General features: G+C 41.7%; 1 protein-coding gene across 11 annotated transcripts in view; it reads right to left on the reverse strand.

The window, feature by feature from the left end:
- Positions 1 to 23,766, reverse strand: part of AHI1 (Abelson helper integration site 1) — a 196,338-nt gene that overhangs the window by 79,343 nt on the left and 93,229 nt on the right. Inside the window, exon 22 of one of the 11 annotated variants that reach the window (XM_077813087.1) lies at positions 17,720 to 18,973. The exons of the other annotated variants lie outside the window; for them this stretch is intronic. Within the exon in view, the coding sequence (XP_077669213.1) occupies positions 18,964 to 18,973 (10 nt within the window). The 3' untranslated portion in view covers positions 17,720 to 18,963. Of the gene's footprint in view, positions 1 to 17,719; positions 18,974 to 23,766 lie in introns of those variants that run through there. 11 annotated transcript variants of the gene reach the window in all.

Raw genomic sequence — 23,766 nt, forward strand, 5'->3', positions numbered from 1 at the left:
TGGCCTGCTTCACATGATTGGCCAAGTCTTCCCCCAACAGCATGGGGATGGGATAATCATCATAGACTGCAAAAGTCCACATTCCTGACCAGCCCTTGTACTGGACAGGCAACTTGGCTGTAGGCAAATTGAAAGAGTTGGACTTGAAGGGTTGAATCGTCACTTGGATCTCTGGGTTGATTAAATTGGGGTCCACTAAGGAAGCATGGATAGCTGACACTTGTGCTCCGGTGTCCCTCCACGCGGTGACCTTCTTCCCGCCCACACTCACAGTTTCCCTCCGCTCCAAGGGTATCTGGGAGGTATCTGGGCCTGTGGACCTCTGGTGTGATTCCGGTGCAATGAACTGTAATCTGTTGGGGTTCTTGGGGCAGTTGGCCTTTACATGCCCCAGCTCGTTACATTTAAAACATCGTCCAGCTGACGGGTCACTGGGGCGAGGAGGGTTGCTGGAGAACGGGGTGGCAGGACGATAAGGGGTCTGGAGGGTTCTTTGGGAGGTAGGTGGGGCCTTGGGCGGCCCCCGGTAATAGGGTGTGGTCTGGGGTGGTCCCTTCTGGTCTCCGCTCCAACTGCGACCAGTTTTCTTCTTCTCTGCCACCTCCACCCATCTGGCTCCAATCTCTCCTGCCTCGATTACAGTTTTGGGTTTCCCATCTAGGATGTATCTTTCTATTTCCTCAGGAACACCCTCTAAGAATTGTTCCATTTGCATTAGGAAGGGCAAATTTACTGGAGATTCAACACTTGCTCCTGATATCCAGGCATCCCAATGTTTCACAATGTGGTAGGCATGTCGGGTAAATGACATGTCTTGTTTCCACCTTAGGGCTCTGAACCTCCGACGAGACTGCTCGGGTGTTATCCCCATTCTGACTCTCGCCTTGGATTTAAACAGTTCATACTTGTTCATGTGTTCTTTAGGCATTTCAGCTGCCACCTCAGCTAAGGGTCCACTGAGCTGCGGCCTCAGCTCTACCATGTATTGGTCAGTAGAGATGTTGTACCCAAGGCAGGCCCTTTCGAAGTTTTCTAGGAAGGCCTCAGTATCATCGCCTGCCTTGTAGGTGGGGAACTTTCTGGGATGGGAAGTGGTACTTGGAGAAGGATTACTAGGGTTTGTTGGGATATTCTGCTGAGCCTTTATCTTCTCCATCTCCTCCACATACTTCCTCTCTTTTTCCTTCTCCTCCAGTTCTTTGTCCCTCGCTTCCATAGCTCTCCTGTGAGCAGCCGCTTGGTGTTGTTCTGCTTCTCTCGCTGCCTCCCTTTCTTGTTCCTTCTTCAGCCGCATGAGTTCTATCTGTCTTTCATGTTCCCTTTGTCTTTCCTCAGCCTGAAATTTGGCTAATTCGAGCTGTAGTCGAGCCGCGGATTTTGCCATTCTAACCTCTCTGTTTTTAACTAACTTTACACCCGAGGTTTAGAAATAAACAAACAAAACTTGGCTGTAAAATTTTGCTGTGCTGGAATAGAATACCTATTCTCTGATAGTGATTGTCAGCCTACAGAAAAAGACAATTCCCTTGTCTCTGCTCTGGGCCCAACTTAAAGCAAAAAACCTCCAACTACTTGGAAACCTGCTTACCCAGCCCAAAGAAAAAGCAAATGGGTAGAACACACACCCCCTATTTACTTTTAGGAAGAAAAGAAAAAAAAAAACCTCTGGGTTGGAAGACTGTGAATTTCCCTGCAGGAGTTAAGTACCCTGCCTCCAGGCAAAGAAAACCTGCAATTCACAAGATAATCCCCTTTTGTCTCTGCTTGGCCACAAAGCAGAGAAAAAACAATCTGCTTTCAGTTTCAGCTGCTTTCCAAAGGAAAAAATAATTTCTTTTTAAAATCTGTATTTCTAGTTCAAAAAATCTCAACTGGATCTCAAAATGATTTCAGGTTAATCCCACCACTATGCCACCATGTCAAGGTTCCTCCCCCACTCTGAACTCTAGGGTACAGATGTGGGGACCTGCATGAAAAACCTCCTAAGCTTATCTTTACCAGCTTAGGTCAAAACTTCCCCAAGGTACAAAGTATTCCACCCGTGGTCCTTGGAATGGCCGCTACCACCACCAAACTAATACTGGTTACTGGGGAAGAGCTGTTTGGACGCGTCTTTCCCCCCAAAATACTTCCCAAAACCCTGCACCCCACTTCCTGGACAAGGTTTAGTAAAAAGCCTCACCAATTTGCCTAGGTGACTACAGACCCAGACCCTTGGATCTTAAGAACAATGAACAATCCTCCCAACACTTGCACCCCCCTTTCCTGGGAAATGTTGGATAAAAAGCCTCACCAATTTGCATAGGTGACCACAGACCCAAACCCTTGGATCTGAGAACAATGAAAAAACATTCAGTTTTTTACAAGAAGACTTTTAATAGAAAATAGAAGTAAATAGAAATGAAGAAATCCCCCCTGTAAAATCAGGATGGTAGATATCTTACAGGGTAATTAGATTAGAAAACATAGAGAACCCCTCTAGGCAAAACCTTAAGTTACAAAAAAGATACACAGACAGAAGTAGTTATTCTATTCAGCACAATTCTTTTCTCAGCCATTTAAAGAAATCATAATCTAACACGTACCTAGCTAGATTACTTACTAAAAGTTCTAAGACTCCATTCCTGTTCTGTCCCTGGCAAAAGCAGCATACAGACAGACACAGACCCTTTGTTTCTCTCCCTCCTCCCAGCTTTTGAAAGTATCTTGTCCCCTCATTGGTCATTTTGGTCAGGTGCCAGCGAGGTTACCTTTAGCTTCTTAACCCTTTACAGGTGAGAGGAACTTTCCCCTGGCCAGGAGGGATTTCAAAGGGGTTTACCCTTCCCTTTATATTTATGACATTAGCCTTCTCGCTTCCTATTGGCTATAAATTATGTGGAGGGTATCCTCAATCAGCATAACCATAGCTGGAAAAATTAACTAGATTTTAGGCAGTTTTCCTACCTTCTAAAATATGTATCTGAACCACAGGAGCCCTGGATGGTCTTTCACCTCCTCATTCTTACCTAATTGCTTCTGTCTTCAGAGAGAGTTAGCGTCCGTGCGCCTACCATTCTACCAGAAACTGCCCTCTGTTCTGACTAATCCTGACACAGTTTGGTCACATTGAATTCCTCCATTGTACCTATATCCAGAGCGTCAAGCAGATTAACCAACAAAGAGAGCAACTTTTTTTTACAGCCACGATGACATTGCCACAAAATGGTATTCTCCATGACCAAATTTAAAAAAACAGTCTTTGAAAGCCACTGCATACACATATTTTCAGGTGTGATTCATATATAATAAAAAGTTGGAATCACTCAGTTGCCATCACCTAACAATTTATTTTATTATCAGAAAAGAGACTGTACTCGAATGCCCAATCCTTACTACAGGTGGAGAGATCTGTTTGAAATAGTGGCAATATTCAAACCTAGTTTTCTTGTAACATGATTTTGGACATAGTAGTTTGTCTGGCCAGGACCAAACTATATTCAAAAACTGTTTCAACAAAATTTACCCTTCAATGTATTTTTTTCTTCAATTAGTTTTGATCACTGTTAGTCTTCTGCCACAACTGTTGGATTTCTGGGTTCAAAACTAATCTGTGGTTGAGGTGAGAGGTTAAGCTGCATTTTTAACCACTATTTTAAAGCGTTCCACATGTAGCAAGAACGAGGACAAAAACAGTTCCGGCAAACCATTTAAAACATGTTTGTTGAATTGTCGTCAAAGTCAATGGTACTCATATGCTCAATGTCCTTAACTGTGCATGCTTAAGTTCTTTGCTAGATCAGGACCCCAGCCTGACCTAAATAGATCTAGGTGCTACTTGTACTCAAAAAACCCAGAATATAGCCCTGTGAATTTGCAGAATTCGTTCTACCATTCTTAGGCTACCTCTACAGCACATAGTAGGTCAGTTCTCACCATTACTATCCCCTCCTCTATATTCTTCTTCCCTTTCATGTCCCTGGGAACCTCTACAGCAGTTTGAAAAGATTCCACTGTCTCCCCAAGGATGGCCATGGCTTTCTACTCTGGGTTCCAGTTTATCACATAATTCCCAGTCTGTCCACTAAAACAAAACACTCAAAATAAAAGACAAAAAACAAACTTTTTCTCTTATCTTCTGTACTAATTTGCATAAAATATACAGGGAAACCTTCCCTTCAATTATATTAGAAATCAGATCCCAGTGAGCTGCCTTAATGGTATATACATAATGAAAAAAACATAGCTGTCAGCCCCACTACTCCCAGTTGTCACAGCTCTAGCTCGAGCGTGGTCTGTCTGATCTGGCTGGCAGCCCCAAGAAAAATCCAATAAGCCAATGCAAGGCCCTACTGAAACTTAGTAAAACAGAATTTTACTCCTATTGTTTTCCCCTCAGCTTCCTGGCATCACAAAATCTTTAAAGAGCAAAGTTGACCGTTTATGTCAATTATATCAGATTGTTTTGGCTACTCAAGATATTAAAGCAGTAAAAATCTACATCGGACGGTACAAACTTCCAGTAAAAAAAATCAGCAACACTTGCTTTGTCCAGCGGTTTATTAAAGTTAGATATTGGCTTCAGAAAGGGACTTGTGTGGGTCAACCTATGTATACACTTCAGCCACTACAGTGGCACAGTTGAAGTACTGCAGCTGCGCTGCTGTAGTGCTTCAGTGCCGACACTCACTATAGCGACTGGAGGGGTTCTTGCTGTAGTTAATCCACTTCCCTAGAATGCTTAAGTACATCGCTCAAGAGTGTGGTGAGTGACATAGTGGGGTCAACTAACTTTTTTGTGTAAACCAGGCCTTAGGTAAAAAGGGATATGCAGTGGGAAATAACATCCGTATTGGCATATCAATGCTTCTACTACCAGCTCAACAAGCAATTTTCCATTGGATTCCCAAACACCAATGAATGGGACAATTTCCGGCCCCTCACAGATTAGATCTCTCAATCAGCCTGCAGTGACACCATAAAAAAAAAATTGTTATTGTGCCTTCCCCCAAAGGGGCCAGAAGTTGCCCCAGTCACTGGTGTTTGAGAATCCAATGGAAAAGTGCTGGTAGTAGAAGTATTAATATGCCTGAAGCTCTATAATATGGATGTTATTTCCCACTGCATGTCCCCCACTGATTATTACTACCATAAGTAGGGGAAATTCATGTAACGATGTAGGTCTACCCACTAACTTCCATTGCTGGATCAAAGGTATACATGCAAATATAAGCAGACTATGATCCGACCCCTAGGTTCCACACCACAGTAATCCTCCACAACAGAACCATGGAGAGCAATATTTGAGCCAGAAAACTTCAATCCTGTGCTTTCCCTTTTCTCATGGATTTACTGGCATTGTACACAGGCACAACCAACATACAGAATTTGGCCCAAAATATAACTAAGCTACGCCTGCAGTATCACAAATAAAAACAATACAAAATAATCCCAACATTTTAATTAGAGATTAAAATGAAATAGATTTAGTAGGCTACGCACCAAACCATTATTTCTTGGTAATCTTATCTAAATGTCAGCTAGTGAGATGTAGTTTCTTGCAGATGTAATTTCCCACAATATATAAACACTACAAGTAGTGACAGGTTTCAGAGTAGCAGCCGTGTTAGTCTGTATCCGCAAAAAGAAAAGGAGTACTTGTGGCACCTTAGAGACTAACAAATTTATTTGAGCATAAGTTTTCGTGAGCTACAGCTCACTTCATCGGATGCATTCAGTGGAGCTTATGCTCAAATAAATTTGTTAGTCTCTAAGGTGCCACAAGTCCTCCTTTTCTTTTTACTACTAGTAGTAGCTCAAGTCCAAGATACTGTTTTAAAGTAAAGAGCATGTACATAATACACGCTAATAAGATCAATCTGCACTACCCATGGCCAAACACAGACTGACCTGATAGGCAGCAGGCAGAAATTTGAGGGCTATTCAGCATATTTAATCATTCTAAGGGATCGCCTTCCTACCAACAGTAATAATTTTCCAAAAGAGTCGGGGGGATTGGATCATTAGGAAACTGGGAAACTGAAGGAGAGTGCCACAAAAAGACGCTCAGGTGATGTTTTCTGTAATATTTCTTCCCCTTCAGGAATGTGTGTGTTCAACATACACTACTGGACCCAGCCCTTTTTTGACTTTACCTCTTTTAGGAGCTCTGAATTCCACTAGTGCACAAATAAAATGCACTATTTTTCCTCTCTCTCTCTTTTTTTTTTTTTTTTTTTTTTTTTTACACTTGCAGTTCTTGAAAAGTTATACCCCAAGTACTATCAGTTTCCCCACACTGACAGGGCATATTCTCCTTTTAGCTACATACTGTTATTAAATAAAAAGGTCTTACAAAAATATATCCCATAAAATTCCTTCTTGCGAAAATATGTATCTAACATGTTTGCACAAATTCCTGTTATGTTACATAGGACAGTTACATCTCTGAAATGTCTCTCATTTCAAGGGATGTCACTCATTCATGTACCACACCAATGTGATGCCTTTCCAGTTTTACTGTTGTAAATTATTTGCATAAAAATGCAGAATCTTAAGTGAGGTTATGGAAAGTGTGCATAATGTGCACTATGAAACTTTTAATGGGTCAGTTACTGTGCAACACATTGGTATGCTTCAGAATTCACATCCCTGTAGCGCACATTATTGCAAGGTGTACACAAGCCATTGAGGAATGTGTCTGACATTGTTTTAATCTTCCTGTGATAATAGTTTTTGTGTGACCCTTATTGTGGGTCTTTGTCACACACTAAGTTTCAAATTGGGCTAACCAGGTTATGAGGTATAAGTCATAAAACAAAATTAATTCAAGGAAGGAGAAAATTAAAATTAAGGAAGTACTGGTCACTTTGATTTAGTTGTCATATAAATAGCTGAAGAGTAGCACTTAATTGTACATAATTTGTCATTGGTGATTAAATGCCATTAAGTTTAAAAAAAAATCAAGAACATGTTAATTAATAGTCCATACCATTATGGCAACAGACACTATGATCCCTGTAGTTTTCAGTTGTTTCTTTCCACAAAGTGGATAAGGGAAAATGAATGCAGACTTAGTGTCAATAAGCCTGGGTAAGGGTGCTGAATAGATAACATCACTGTCATAAAGGCAATGGTTTTCACAAAAGGTTTAAAGAAAAACTGAAGCCACATAACTTATTTTTAAACAACTGAAAATTTCCCTTCAAAATTGCAAATATATCTTGAGAAAGCAATTATCCTTTTGCAAAGTTTATCAAGGTTAATAAAAAAGGGGGAAAGTATGTTAATATGTGAAGTAAAAGAAGAAGCTAGTTTTTTATTACACTGACAGTGCTTAGTATTACTGTGCTGAAGATGTGTTCAAGAGCTACACAGAGACTGTAGGTTTGGGGAGAGGAGATGCCTCACACAGAGGTTATAATTTCTGGGCGTGGTCATACTGTTGCTTCAGCTGCACTATTTTAAAGTACCCCCTACTGAAACTGAGTAAATGCCATTTACTGGAACCTTGAAACAAGCTTTGCTTGGCTATTACAAGAAGAATGTGACTGTGACCCAGATCCAGCAAAGTACTTAAGCACATACTTTAAGCATGCGGGAAGCCCTATTGATTTCAATAGGACGACTCACATACTTAAAATTAAGCACATACTTAAATTGTTTGTTGGATCAGGGATGAGATTAGGAAGAGATATGGAAGAATGAAAATTAAGTAGAAAAGAAAGTCCAAAATAATCTAGTTTACTGGTTCCACAACTGAAAAGAAAAAAATAAATGATAATGGGTAGGTAACATTTCAACTACTCGGTATCACGCTCACACTTATGATAAGCAGTTTATCATCTTGCTTTACAGATGAGAAGCTGTAACTAAAATCCAACACCATGCCTGAACTTAGACCACCTTGATTACTTTACAGATTCACCCATTAAAAAATTTGCAACGCAGTCCCCTCAGTAGAGAAACTGACCAGTCACTGCACGCAGTAAACTTGTACGTTTCTGTATTGCTCACCAGCTTTCGTTTGTGAATTGAGTGTTGACTAAAAACAAACAAAAATGATGAACCTTTCAACCAAAAGCACTTGAAGAACATATGCAGCATTTTCATCTCATCTCTGTTCAAGGAAAAGATTTCCAGCAAACCCACATGCAGTATTCTGGAAAATATAAATCAGCTTTATCTTTCAGATCTTTACTGTGACCACAATACCCACTGTTTGCACTTCAGCCTATTTTCCTTCTTGAGTTAGCACATTCAGCAAGTACAGAATATTCATTTCCAGACAACACTACCAGGAAATCCTATGACATCACAGCTTGCCAAAAAATCCAGACCAGTATTTTACTAAACCTAAAAAATGCAAGACCACAAATTGAGAACAAGTCAGCCATAAAATACTAATTGTAATATCTCCAAGAGTAACTGAATAACAAAATATCTGTGCACAGTAGATATGCCTTATTACTATATATTCAGAAAATAAGGCCACAATCTCAATTCTTAATGGACTTTTATCCATGTTATTTTCCAGTTTTTGAAGCTGTTAGGTTATTGGATATTTTGAGTACAGAAATGCAATGCAACTTGCATTATATACATGCATATGCAACAAGAAGCATGTTTTCAAAATTTAAGATGTTTGACAGACAAACTACGGCATTTTAAGGAGATCCATTCCCATCACTGAAGCATGCATAAAAAAAGGCGCTTTCTAATTCATTTCCTTCTATATTTGGAAATTATATAGCAACTTTTTATAAGAAAATCTCAAAGCACTTTACCACCAAACTCACTGTGAAAGCCACCCTGTGAGCTATATTAGTATTGTTTCCCCCATCTTAGAGCAAAATGAAGCAGAGAAGTGAAATGGTTTGTGTCAAGGGTGTAGTCACAGGTGGAGTTAGGCTGGCCATAGCCCATCCCATTAGCTCCAGGCCCACCAAAATCTGAGCATGTGTGAACACCCCACCCTGCTCTGCAACAACAGCAGCAAATTGCTCCGGGGCTGGGGAAGGGGAGGGAGAATCTTCATTTCTGGGACTGTCTTCTCCACTTCCCACAGCTGTTGCAGATTAGTCAGTAACTGTTCTGTCCCTGTCTCCCTCCCCACACCAGCAACATGGAGGAAGGGTGCGCACAACTAGGGGCTAGGGGGAACACAATCCTCTGGAGGGACCTGTATGGGCTCCTCAGAACCCCCATAGATTGTGGTGGGAAGAAGGGAAGCAGCCCAGGGCTGCAAGGGTCAGAGCCAGGCCACTGCAGCTACAGGACAGAAGGGAACAGGAGCTGCTGCTTCTTCAGTGTAGGAAACAGCACATTACACAAGAGGTACTGGAAAAACTGGGTAGCTGGGACAGGAAATGGGGCAAGGTGCCAGAGCCAAAGAAGGGCCCAGCCAAGCTCTCAGGTCATTGCCTGTCCACCATAAGCTGGGGCCCACCCAAATTTCCATTCCTAGCTATGCCACTCATTTGTCTAATGTCAAAGCAGCAGGTTATTGGCAGACCTGGGAATAGATTCCAGGGATTTTTATTTCCAATCCTTTTATCTAGTTACAAGTCCATGATGCCTCCCAACACTACCTCAGTGGCCCCTTTTGGCCTTGGGATCTATGAAGTTGAGGCTGAAGGCAAGGATGGATGTTCTTCTCTTTCTAGAACTTAGGTTTTTAAAACTGTGAATCTTTAGTATACCCCGTGACAGGGAAGAACAGTCTTTTGTTGAACCACTTTGTTACATCCACCAAAAGGGAATATCTGGAGTTTAGTTTTGAGGAGGAAAGTCTGCACTGTAATAACGTGGTGCCAGAGAAATGGCATGTCGAAAGCTCTGTCAACAAAGAGAGACCAAGGAGGAAAGCTTGCCTTATAGTACCACAGCAAGCTGTGGTGTAGGATCAACAGAAGCGGTTGCCCTGCTTCAACTAATGTACATACAGCCCCACTGAACAGTAAGCTCAGACAGCTGCACAGCAGATGCAATGGTTTTAGCCTTTCAAGACTCAAGTCCAAACCTGTCAGCCAATCTAATGCCATCTGGCAATTTCACTAGTGGCTCTGGCCCCATTCCAACCAGGGCCATCTATACCTGTCTCTATTTTTCTCTAGAAAAGGTCACGTTTCTTACCAAGTCCTGAATGAAGAAGAGTTGAAGGACTATAGTTTTGTGAAGTTTGCCATCCCTGAATGGCTTGAAATAGTGGAAGAACTCTATCATCAATCATCATTATCATCAGACCAAGTCCATTTCTGGGCTCAAGGATTATACGACATTGTTGCTTACACTTATAGACTTTAAAGACAGAAGGGCCTTCATGATAATCTAGTCTGACCTCCTGCACTTTGCAGGCCACAGAACCTCACCGACTCACTCCTGCAATAGACCCATAACCTCTAGCTGAGTTACTGAAATCCTCAAATCTTGAAGATTTCAACTCTGTAACTTGAAATCTTTAAATCAAACCAACAAGAAACCCCTACCCAGGGCCGGATTAAGACCTTTAGAGGCCCTAAGCACTGAAAAGATTATGGTGCCCCCTCCATATGTAATTCACAATAAAAACAATACTATATCATAAAATAAAATTTTATTTTTCGAAATGAGACAAAACTTACATGTATGCTGAAATTAAAATAGCTTATTTCTAGATTTTCTGATTGCAAAATTCTGGATAAGTTCATTGAAGCTGACTCGACGAAGCATGTCCGCTTCCATACACAATAGGGAAAGTGAATCAAGTCTGTCCTGACACATTGTTGTTCTCTGAGGGTTTTTTATTCTTTTCAGCTGAGAAAGAGAGCGTTCTGCGGAACAGTTAATCATCATCAATGTTAGAAAAATACATAGTGCGATCTCTACATTTGAAAATACACATTGTATTCCATCTTTCAGTATTGTGTCATGAAGATGAATGTGACTGAATTGAATTTTTCCTGTTTCATTAAACTTTGCGCACATATAACAGTGGAACTGCCCTACTTCTCCAGAGAGATTCATGTTCAAGTCAACAGGGTAGGAGTCAACTAGCTTTTGGGAACCTTGTGAATATTGTTCGTCAGATAAGTCCATATTGTTTAGAAGAGAAAATCTACTTGATACTTCTTTGTACACTTCACCTCTCCTCTTCATATGAGCTTCAAGTGTATCAATTATAGCGTAGTAAGTAGATACGTGAAATTTGTCTCTAGGATTCAATGCTGTTTCTGTTGCACTGCTATCATTTGCTTGTTTTTTCCTTATTTGCTTGTGGGACTGGGCTTCTTTGTAGTTATATCAAAAGATATCTTGCCTGATACTATCTTCAAATCTTTCAAAATCATTTCTCAAAGTGTGTAAGTGGTCTGCTAATGATTGACAGAGGTCTGCACATGTTTTCAAATCCAATTCTTTTTCCTGGAGAGCTTGACTTGTGCGGTAAAAGTGTTGTAAAATTTCATTCCACATGGTCAACATGAATACAAACTCCAGTTCTTGCATCTTGTTTGCAATGTTTTCTGCCTCTTGTATAGTTTCTCCCTTTTGTGACTGGTCTTCAGCTGTACTTTCTAATGCACCCACAATCTTTTTGAGTAGGACTCCAGAACTGCACTTTTTGCCACTGCATGTGCCTCCCAGCGAGTATTAGAAAGAGATTTCAACACATGATCATTGCTCAAATACGTTTTATTGGTGTGTGGAGGCAGAGAAAAATGTATAAAGTAACTGGACTGTTGAGAAAAAAAACATCTTACTGCCACCGGACAACAATCAACAGCACTGTGGCCAGCAAGACAGAGAGTGTGCAGCAAATGCAGCGGCGTATTATCGCCTAGGCCGACAAGGCCTAGGCCTAGCGCAGCAAATTTGCAGGGGCGGCAAATTTATAATAGCCATAGGTACTGACTTTACCCAGTGCTGGTGGGTGCTTGCGCCCCCCCCCCCGCCTCAACTCTGCCCCCCAAATACCCAGCCCCGCCTCCTTCCCCCTCTCTCCCAGGCTTGCTGCAAAAAAGCGCTGGGAGGGAGGAGAAGCGGAGCGGTGGCACGCTCAGGGGAGGAGGTGGAGTGTAGGTGAACTGGGGGAGCGGGGAGGGCCGCAGCAAATAACCCGGGGCGGGGGTTGCAGAGGAACCGCTCCTTGCCCCAGCTCACCTCCGCTCCACTGCCGCCTCCTCCACTGAGCGCACAGCCGTTCTGCTTCTACTCCCTCCCTCCTAGGCTTGTCACAGGAAACAGCTGCAGGCGGGTTCAAATGAAATTGTACAAAAACTAAAACAAATTCATATGGGGCCGGGGGCAGCAATTATTTCAGGGCCTAGGAGCAGGAAAATCATGAATCCACCACTGAGCACATGGTATGAATATGGCATATTTGTTCTGTTCTAAAAGTTTCTTCTCCATTCCTTGATAACGCCCTGACATGTTGGCAGCGTTGTCATAAGACTGACTTCTGCGCTTTGAGAAATCTATTTTACAAACTTGGCACAGATAATGCAGTACTTGATTTGCCATTTCTTCACCAGTGTGGCTTTTCAAATTGAGGAACGTTATAAATCGTTCAACTGGTTTTCCATCTGTGGGAGACACATATCTTAGTACAATACTCAATTGATCAATATGTGAAAGATCAGGTGTAGAATTGACAGATAAACTGAAGTACCCAGCAGTACTTATTTCATCCACAATAGCTGAACGAATTTTGTCACTCATTAGACCAATGAGTTCATCACATATTGTCTTGGATAAGTATGATGAGTTACCTTTGCCAGCATTCCCATATTTTGAGATATGGCCTGCTAAAAATGGGTCAAACTGAGCCACAAGCTCCAACAATTCCAAGAAATTTCCATTCTGCAATGATCCAAGTGTGTCATTTGATCCCCGGAAAGGCAGACCACATTCAGCTGATGTTTGAATAACAGCTAGAACACGCTGCAAGACGTTGCCAGTATTCACGCTCCCCTTTAATTTGTTCTTCCAATTTTTGTGTCAATCCAAAGCCCTGTTTTCGATTTAAATATGTCAACATTGAATCTCTGTGAGTACTATTTTCTGTTCAATTAAAATAGTATTCCGCCAGTCACTAAATCCATCTGCAGCAAACCGGGATGTTGAAGGTTTATATGCAAAAAGTTTGCAAACAAAACAGTACATAGACCCTGTTGATGGTGAGGGTAGCCATTCTCGAGTGTATTGCTCACCATTCGCTTTCATGCCAAAAAATATTTTTTTGTGAACAATATCTTGTTTGTTTGCCATTGGTAAAAGTCCGACGTGATTTCTCAAATGGCCCAATGTGGTGCTGACAGTCATTTGGTCCACGATCTATCCAGTAAGCTATATCATCGGTACTGAAATTAACCCACATATCAGGTCTTTTCTCCTATTATTTACAGCATGAGCAGGTTCAGTCTCTGACACATCCACACCTTCTAGAACAATGTCTGTTTTACCACCAGGAGTAGGATGATCAGTTACAGTCTCTGACACATCCACATGTTCTGGAATCATGTTTGTTTCACCAATAGAAGAAGGGTTAGTCTCAAACACCTATAGGTTTTGGAACGATGTCTGTGCTACTGAGAGAAGATGTTGCTTCTGATGGATTTGCTTCGAAAAATGATGTCAGCTTTGGAAGATTTTGGAAAATTTCACTAGTTTTTTGTTTCTTTTCTTCCGCCAGTTTACGTTTCTGTGCTCCACTCAGTTGGTTACGTTTCATCCTGCCCCTTATCTCAGTTACCTAAACTTAAAAAAAAAAAAATTACACAACATACACTATTTTTATGTGTATATACACACACACACAAAAATAGTGTATATATATATATATGAAATAAAAAAAGAATCAAGTACATATAACTCAGAAGAATATATCAATAATAAAATAAATTTATTGCAATACATGACAGGATCTGATTTCCACGCATTATTTCGATCTACGTTAGTAGGACGCCCCCCCTGGTTTAAGTGGGGTAAGTAATAAAAAGAGAACAGAAAAACGGGGGAAAAGTGTGTAGTGGAGTGTAAGGAAGTCTAACAAAGTTCTGATTTTTCCCATGATGACTACTTCAATGCTTTTTTTGAAATATTAAATATCAATTTTAAATTTTAAATCTTTTTTTTTTTTGGTGCCCCCTGCTTTGCTGGTGCCCTAAGCATGTGCTTCGTCTGCCTATTGGGTAATCCAGCCCTGCCCCTACCCCATGCTGCAAAGGGAGGTGAAAAACTTCAGGGTCTCTGTCATTCTGACCTGTTGGAAAATTCCTTCCTGACCCCAAATATGGTTTACACCCAGTTAGACCCTGAGCATGTGGGTGAGACCCACCAACTCAAAACCCTCCCCATCTGGTGTCCCATCTCCGGCAGTTGACGATATTTGCTAATAGCAGATGCAGATAGGCCATATGCCATTGAAGGCGATCTCATCATGCCATCCCCTCCATAAATTTATCAAGCGAAGTCTTGAGACAAGTTAGGCTTTTTGCTCCCAGTACTCACCTTGGAAAGCTGTTCCAGAACCTCACTCCTCTGATGGTTAGAAATCTTCATCTTTAGAAAGCCTAAACTTGTTAATGGCCAGTTTACATCCATTCGTTCCTGTGCCAACATTAGCCCTTAATTTAAATAACTCCTCTCCCTCCTCGGTGTTCTCTATTAATACATCAGAGGGATAATCATATCCCCTCTCAGCCTTTGTTTTGTTAGGCTAAACAAACCAAGATCCTTGAGTTGCCTCTCTTAAGGCAAGTTCTCCATTCCTCTGATCATCCTAGCAGCCCTTCTCTGTACCTGTTCCAGTTTGAATTCATCTTTCTTAAACACTGGAAACCAAAACTGCACACAGCATTCCGCAGGCAGTCTCACCAGTGCCTTGTACAATGGTAATAACACTTCCCTATCTCTACTGGAAATACCTCGCCTGATGTATCCTAGGATTGCTTTAGCCTTTTTCACAGCCACATCACATCGGCATCTCACAGTAATCCCGTGTTCGACCTATACACCCAGGCATTTCTCCTCCTCTGCCACTTCCAACTGGTAAATCCCCAACTTATAGCTAAAATTTTTGTTGTTAGTCCCTAACTGCATGACTTTGCACTATAAAATTTCATCCTATTTTTATTTCCCCAGTTTTCAAGGTCATCCAAATCTTCATGTATGATATTCCACTCCTCCCCCACATTGGCAATACCTCCCAACTTTGTGTCATCTGCAAATTTTATTAACACACTTCCACTTTTTGTGCCGAGGTCATTAATAAAAATGTTAAATAAGTTTGATCTTAAGACAGATACTTGAGGGTCTCCTCTAGTAACCTCCCTCCACCCTGACAGTTCATCTTTCAGTATGACCTGTTGTAGTCTTCCCTTTAACCAGTTCCTTATCCATCTTTTGATTCATGTATTAATCCCCATCTTCTCCAGTTTCATGAATAATTTCCTTGCCAGTCATTGAGCTAGGGGAATACAAGGACCCCACAATGCCTGAGGTAGGCCACGATGATGGAGAAAACCTTGGTGAAGACCCTTGGAGCAGCAGTGAGTCCAAATGAAAGGACTCTGTATTGAAAATGGTGTAAGCTGATGGTGAACCTCAGGAACCATCTGACAGTCAGATGAATGTCTGTGAAAACAAGCATCCTGCATATCAAGAGCTGTAAACAACTTGCCTTCTAATGATGGGATGTTTGCTGCTAATGTGACCATATGAAACTTGGGTTTGTGGCTGAAGCGATTATGATGGTGGAGGTCCAGAATTGGCTTCCATCCACATTTCCTGACACTCAAAAAGGAAGAAGTTGAATAGAATCCCATCCCTGGGTATTCCAAAGGAACCCACTCTATTGCTCCTCTTTGTAGTAAGGAGTTCATCTCTAGGTCAGGATGCTGTTGCAAGAGGGGTCCCTGAGGAGAGATCGGGGAGTGGGCTCTGGATGAGGTACCATGATGAACTCTATCATATGACATTTAGCAAGCACTCGTCTATCGCTATTAGATTCCAGCCTGGTAAGAAGAGTGCTAGATGACCCTGGAAGAGAGTGGGGTGGTTGTATAGCAGTAGGCAAGGCGGTGACTGCTCTCTAGAGTTCCTCAGAAATTTCTCTCCTGTGGGGGTTGCATCTGGAAGGAGGAAGGCTGTGAGGGTGGACCCTGAGGATGAGATCTTTGAGTCTTTTGATGCTTCCACGGTTTTTCATAAGGCCTCTGATGGAAAAATTGGGAGATTCTGTAATGCTGTGTGGGTGGTAGAATTTACATTACAGCGCAGGTGCGTAAATACCCAAAGAACAAAGTGTAGCTCTTGAATAATTGAGGGTTTGAAGGGAATCATCCATTTTCTGTTTAAAAAGATGGGATTCATCGAAAGGGTGGTTTTCACAGATATTTTATATCTCCCTGGGAAAACCAGAAGAATGGAGCCACGATTCCCTCTGCATGACTATGCCTGTAGCCAGAGACTGCAATGAGGTATCTGCCGCATCCACTGCTGATTGAAGCGATGTCCTTGCAACTAATTTCCCCTTTTCTATTATTGCCTGGAAGTGGGCACAGTCTTCTTGTAGCAGTTTTTCAACAAAGTCCTCCAGTTTGCTGTAATTCAGCAAATTGTATTTTGCAAATAATGCCTGATAATTTGAAACCCTGAACTGAAAACTGGCTGAGAAGATCTTGCGGCTCAAAAGGTCTAACTGCTTGCCCTCCTTATTGAATGCGGTGGAGCATGGGGTGCTGTTGTCTAGCCCATTTCATTGTCACTTGGACAGGTGAATTGGGAGGGAGGGAGGGTGAGAAAAGAAACTCAGCCTATTTAGCTGGTACAGAGTAGTATTTTTCTGCCCCCTTGGAGGTAGGCATACATGGGGCCGACATATGTCAAATCATTCTAGCTGGCTCAAGGATGGCATTGTTGATTGGCAGAGCAACTCTACATGGCACCGATGAGTGAAGTATGTCCAGCAGCTTATGCTGAGTGTCTTAGATTAGCTCTAGGGGAATGTGCAGCTGCCACTCTATGCAGGAGATCTTGGCATTGGCGGTAGTCCTCAGGGGGTGGGGGAGATGTCCAAGCCACTGCCACATCAGGTGAGGACGATGGGAATCTTTCCTGCTCCAGTGGCACTGTCAGAACCAGACTGGGCAGCTCTTCTTTATCACTGGTTCCAAGCATCTACCTGAAGGCACCTGAGACAGGGAGATAGGCAAAGTTTCCCTCACAGAACAGATGGGTTCTGAGGGTGGGTATTGGGGCCAGGGTGCCCAACAGGGCTGAATGACGGATCAAGAGGTTGTAGCGGGCCGTATGGTGTGGGGAACCAGTGACTCCACGGCAACTGGAGTGGAGCATATTGCTATGATATAGAAGACCTCCACTGGTACTCATACGGACGGGAGGGGATAGACGGTCCCTGCCCCTCATCCAACTCCTCCGAATACAAAAATCCGGAGACCAGTTCCATCGGTATTACCAGCAGAGCTGGTGGAAGCAGGTACCATCACAGGAACAGGGGGCAAGGAGTGCTTCAGCTTTGGCATGTCCTGAGCAGGAGATATAGTCTCTTGGAAATAGAAGGTTCCAGAAGGTGTGAGGACTTCGGCTTTCCCACAGCAAACAATTCCTGGTGCTCTGGCCCTTTTTCTGACCTCCCTGGAGTGAAGGGTATTCTTTCTGTCCCTGGAATCGGTACAGGAGGGTCATCTTCCCCAGAGTGGGTGGATTTCAAACTCTGAGGGACGCTGATGTTGATGGTGTGTGTGATTTGGTACCTGATACTAGTGGATCTGTTAGTTTGTGGGGTCTCTTTTTGTGTTTGTGTGTTTTAGAGCGCACTCCCTCCCCATGACTGGAACTCATCAAAGGAGCATCCTCTTTGTTAGGTTTGGAGGAATAGTTACTGCCAAGCTTATTTCAGAGTAGCAGCCGTGTTAGTCTGTATTCGCAAAAAGAAAAGGAGTACTTGTGGCACCTGAGAGACTAACAAATTTATTTGAGCATAAGCTTTCGTGAGCTACAGCTCTGATGAAGTGAGCATGCATTTTTCAAGCACTCACATAAAAGAGCAAATGGGTTTTACATATGAAAAGATCATCTTAGCACACTGATAAAAGAATCCATAAAATGCATATACAAATGTTAGGGTTTGAAAAATGTGTGCACAGGCATGTGTGTATACCAGGGACAGATGAAGCCCCTTTAAAACCAGGCCCCTATTGTAGGTGTACTTTGCTGTTTGCCCAATTTCCAAAATGAAGGGCCAAATCCAGGGATCCAGCATGCAGTCCAAATGGTAGGTATCTCCATGTTAGGAAAAAGAGGAAAGAATGGAAAGAATCATTCCCCATACCAGTGTGACCATAGCCCTAATATACTCTGCCTCAGGAGGTGGAGGTGGTGGTGGTAGTAAGATTGGAGGGAGCCATGCAGAAATGCATCCTCTTCCCCCATCCACCTTATGCTCATTCCCATGAAGGGAGTCCCCCTTAAAACCTGAACTTTATACTGTGCAGAGGGTGTGTACTCCATTGCAGAGCCCCTGGGCAGTGAAACTTCAAGGTTCCACTGCCAAGAGCAGCTGGATTTGTCTCAAAATATTATCTTGCGAGCATTTCCTGCCTCATGGCTCTCTGTCTTTAGAAAATGTATAGTGGATCTATTTTCAAAGGACTAAAAGTAGTTAACAGGATCTCTCAGTTAAGACTGAATTAAATTTGGTTCTTTTAGAATAGCATATAATTGAAAAAATAAGGGCATTTTCAGGCCAAATAATTTTTGGCAGATTAGTTTTACAATGCTACGTCATACCCTGATTTCGCAACTTACATCCATTGCTGCCAAACAGAGTAATGCTTCATTTAATCCGCACCCTTATATAATTTTGGCCGAGAGTACTTCCTTTACCCTGAAGGCACAGCAGTAATTATCCTAACATATACCAATTTCACATAAATATAAATGATGTTCTCTTGATAAAGTTTTTGGAATCTTCAAAGACTGCTGTTATTGTGCTCTGTATTTAGTGTAGTTTTCAGTCAAAGATTGTAATTAATATGCCTAGGAGTAACAAGAAAAAGAACACATAATAGAGGAACGTGCATACCCTTGATCTCAGTATAAACAAATACACCAAGCTACACTGAGCTGAACTAGAAAATGCGAACTATTCTGACATTTATATTTATAACATCTAATCAATCAGCCAGAGGAAACTGAATGAGCAACTTTTAAAAACAGAATAAATAGATTGTTCTCATTAGTAAAGTAACAGACACAAAAATAATTAACTTTATTCTTATTGTATGTCAAAACATTTTTGTGGTTAGATGAGTCTACTTATGAAGATCTTAGGTTTTCAAATTAAATATTATATAATTCATTTTTACTATTCCTTTTATACTTTGAAACACTTATAGTTATAATACTCCAGAGGTAGGGCCTGTATTCATGCCCTAACCTACGTCAGATCCTGGACCCCAATATAGCTATTTTGTGCTGCTCCAGTGGCCACAGAGCAGGCTTATTTGGCTCCCTAGAGACACTCGCTCTTGGTCATTCCCACTCATAGCCCCTGGGATCGGAGGCATGGTGGGGAAGAGGGGCGTAGTCAGAGCATTTGTACAGACAAATTCTTGGGAGCCATTAAAGCTGGATATAATTCAAAGAATCCCAGAGGCTGCTCTAAATTACACCAGGAGCTGATCCAGCCCTCAGCAGCTTCAATATCAGGGTACCATAAATAGAGCTGGCTGCAGTTGAGGATTAAATCCAGGTGTTTAATTCCCCCTGAAATCAATGAGAGTTTTGTGTACAAAAATTCTGCAGGATGTTGCCCCCAAAATGTAAATGGTATGGAAAAAAAATGGTCTAGACATACACTAAAGGTGGGAAGTAGTATGTGGGCGGGGGGAGATTTTAAGAAAATTAAGTTTTCTTTTTGTTCAACATTTTCAGTTTTTTTCTTTTTGATGAAAAATTCAAAACAATTTTTTTTACTGAACCAAAAAAATTCATACATTTAGGGGATGGAGTGGGGTGTGTCTCCTTTCTCTTACTTCTTTTCCTGATAGGAAAAGTGAGAGAAAAGTAAAAATGTGAAATAAAATAACACTTCAACAAAGAGCCTGATCTTCAGCTGATGATATTAGCCTTTTAATAAGTGCTTGATGGCTCTACTCAATTCTTTTTATAAAAACATAAGAAAAAAAGACCATTTTTTTTGGAAGACACATCAAATTTCTTTCCCAAATGCTTTTTGAATGTATAGTTTAAAGTGACTTAGTGCAGTTGTACAGCTAAAATTAAAACCTAGTCTATGTAAAGAGTTGGACAAGGATATTATCTAAAATAGCTTGTAAATCAGGGGCAAATAAGCAACTGGAGTAATATTAACAAAAGCATAGAGACTAAAAAGGAAATATATGCTTACTAACATAATGTGATTCCTTTCTAACTAGCCTCTCTGATATCAGGGCTGTATTTATTTATGTTTAAACCCTGAAAAGGAAGAAGAGACAGAAAGACACCATGAAATCAAGTAGGGACTTCACCATTGCTACTGGTTTTATGTGGAAGGCGCTCACACACTACAGAGATGGTTATAAAAAACTCTAAGAGAGGATAAAATCGTGAGAGCTGGCAACACTGTAATAATCATCAAGGATTCTAAAATACATATTAGTTATGAATGGTAAGCATATTTGCATAGGTGTGGGATTTTGTAACAAAGCTTTTGCTTTCCCCCTACAAGAAAGAGAAAATTTGAGATTTCGTGGTTATTTAATCAATGTAGAATCTGAATGTCCTTTTTTGGTATCCTTTATATCTGTAAGATTTTGACATTACCGTTTATCTGAGACCATAATAAAAATATATTTTAAGTAGTCCATCAAATATAATGGAGGGTTTAACGACAATTGTCAGCTCTGCTAATATCTTCAGAGAGAAAGAAAGACTCCTTTGAAGTTGCTTTCACTTTCTTTAGTTGGAAAACCCCTTGACTATCAGCTGTGTTAACTGAGAGAAACATTCTAATTGTTCTCATCTTTGCCAACATTTTTTTTTTTTAAAATACAAGAACCATCACGTTCCTAACACAGATGTAATTTATTTTTAAGAGCAGGTTTAATCCATTGTTTTCAATGAAGTCAGTATTTTAGTGAAACTAGCTGGGCAGTATTTGCAGTCAAACAGTGATCTTTCACAAAACCAGTGTTAATTATTAGGCTAATTACTAATTGTAATTGGCCCAATTTTGATGTTCTTATATAGTCTTTGCTCAGCAAACCTCTGAACTCAATGGAAGGTACAGAATTCAATGGGGGATACCTGAGAATCTCAAGATTGGGCCCATTTTTTATTTTTAAAATTGTGCTATAGACATAAAAGGTATTTTAGAGGTCAATAGGACGGTGAAGTCTCTGTCCAGAGATGCTTACAATTTAAAATGAGATAGGTAAATAAAAACGATTAGGGAGTTAATTGTTCTCCAGGGAGTGAAAGTTTAAAAGCCAGGGGCATTGTTTATTAGTTAGTTTTTAAAAAGTAATGACCAAGATAATGGGGTAGCATGAAAGACAGTACAAAGATGAGAACATTATAAGGAAATGAAGGGTGTGATTAAGAGGGAAGGGCTTGGATAGTACAAAGTGCAGGAAGGTGGGATGAGATAATATCAACACTGAAATGTGCGGAGGAGCAGAGTTGTGCAGAGTGAGGAAGGCAAATAAAAGGAGTCTGCACTTGACTGCAAAAGGCAAGCATTAAAGAAGTTCTTTAAAGTTTTCATGTACATCTAGCATAGATCATGGAATCTCTCTCCTATTACTCAACAAGGAAATTCCATTTACGCTGCACACAGCAAAGGCACAAGAACAATAAGGGGCTTTACTCCATTGCTACTCTGTGGATTTGGAGTTGGGGAAATTCCCTTCAATTCAGGCTACTTGCGCCTGGTGAGAACAGAATTTAGCCCTGAAAAAGCAGCTGCTTTAGTAGTGTGCAGATCTTCTAGGGGCTCTTATAAAGAGTTTACCCTCAGCATTTTGGCAAACATGTTTAAGTGCATGGTTTTTTGCTTTTTTTTTTTTTTTTTTTTAAAAAGATAATTCACAGGCCACTGAATAGCCATCCATGAAAAAGTCAGAATTACTGTGCAACAGACCTTAGTCCCCCAAAAGATTAGCATGATATTGCCAGATAAATCACGTATCAGAGAACTTAATCTGACTGACAAACTATGGGGAAGGAAGAAAGTCACAGCTAAAGTACAGGACAGGGAGTCAGGAAATCTATGTTCTTTTCCAGCGGTTCTCAAACTGTGGGTCCAGGACCCCAAAGTGAGTTGCGACCCTGTTTTAATGGGGTCACCAGGGCTGGCTTAGACTGGCCCAGGGCCAAAACCCTAGCCCCACTGCCCCTGACCAAAGCCCACGGGCTTCAGACCTGGGCAGTGGGGCTCAGGATACAGGCCTCCGGGCTTCGGCTTGCCCAGGCAGGGTGGTGGAGCTTGGGCAGGCTCAGGCTTCGGACCCCGCTTCTGGGGTCGTGTAGCAATTTTTGTTGTCAGAAAGGGGTAGCGGTGCAATGAAGTTTGAGAACCCCTGTTCTATTCCTATCTCTGACAAGCTTCCTGTTGAATGTAGGGAAATTGCTTAATCTCTCAGTGCTTCTGTTATCCCATCTGTAAAATGGAATCAGAGAATCAGAGGACTGGAAGGGACCACGAGAGGTCATCTAGTCCAGTCCCCTGCACTCATGGCAGGATTAAGTATTATCTAGACCAGTGGTTCCCAAACTTGTTCCGACACTTGTGCAGGGAAAGCCCCTGGCGGGCCGGGCCGGTTTGTTTACCTGCCGCATCCGCAGGTTCGTCCGATTGCGGCTCCCAGTGGCCACGGTTCATTGCTCCAGGCCAACCAGCCTGGCCCGCTAGGGGCTTTCCCTGCACAAGCGGCGGAACAAGTTTGGGAATGACTGATCTAGACCACCCTTGACAGGTGATTGACCAACCTGCTCTTAAAAATCCCCAGTGATGGAGATTCCACCACATCCCTAGGCAATTTATTCCAATGCTTACCCACCCTGACAGTTAGGAAGTTTTTCCTAATGTCCAACCTAAACCTCCCTTGCTGCAATTTAAGCCCACTGTTTCTTGTCCCAGCCTCAGAGGTTAAGAAGCACATCTGTTCTTCCTCCTCCTTGTAACCACCTTTTATGTACTTGAAAACCGTTATGTCCCCTCTCAGACTTCTCTTCTCCAGACTAAACAAACCCAATTTTTTCCCAATCTTCCCTCAGAGGTCATGTTTTCCCCTTTAATAATGTTTGTTGCTCTTCTCTGGACTTTCTCCAATTTGTCCACATCTTTCCTGAAATGTGGTACCCAGAACAGGACACAATACTCCAGTTGAGGCCTAATCAGCGCAGGTGTTGAGCGGAAGAATTACTTCTCGTGTCTTGCTTACAACACTTCTACTAACACATCCCAGAATGATGTTCGCTTTTTTTGCAACAGTATTACACTGTTGACTCATTTAGCTTTTGGTCCACTATGACCCCCAGATCCCTTTCTGCAGTACTCCTTCCTAGGCAGTCATTTCTCATTTTGTATGTGTGTAACTGATTGTTCCTTCCTAAGTGGAGCACTTTGCATTTGTCCTTATTGAATTTCATCCTATTTACTTCAGACCATTACTCCAGTTTGTCCCAATTTCCTCCAAAGCATTTGCAACCCCTCACACCTCGGTATTGTCCACAAACTTTATAAGTGTACTCTCTACGCCATTATGTAAATCACTGATGAAG

The sequence above is a fragment of the Eretmochelys imbricata genome, chromosome 3 (assembly GCF_965152235.1).
Source record: "Eretmochelys imbricata isolate rEreImb1 chromosome 3, rEreImb1.hap1, whole genome shotgun sequence".
NCBI lineage: Eukaryota > Metazoa > Chordata > Testudines > Cheloniidae > Eretmochelys > Eretmochelys imbricata.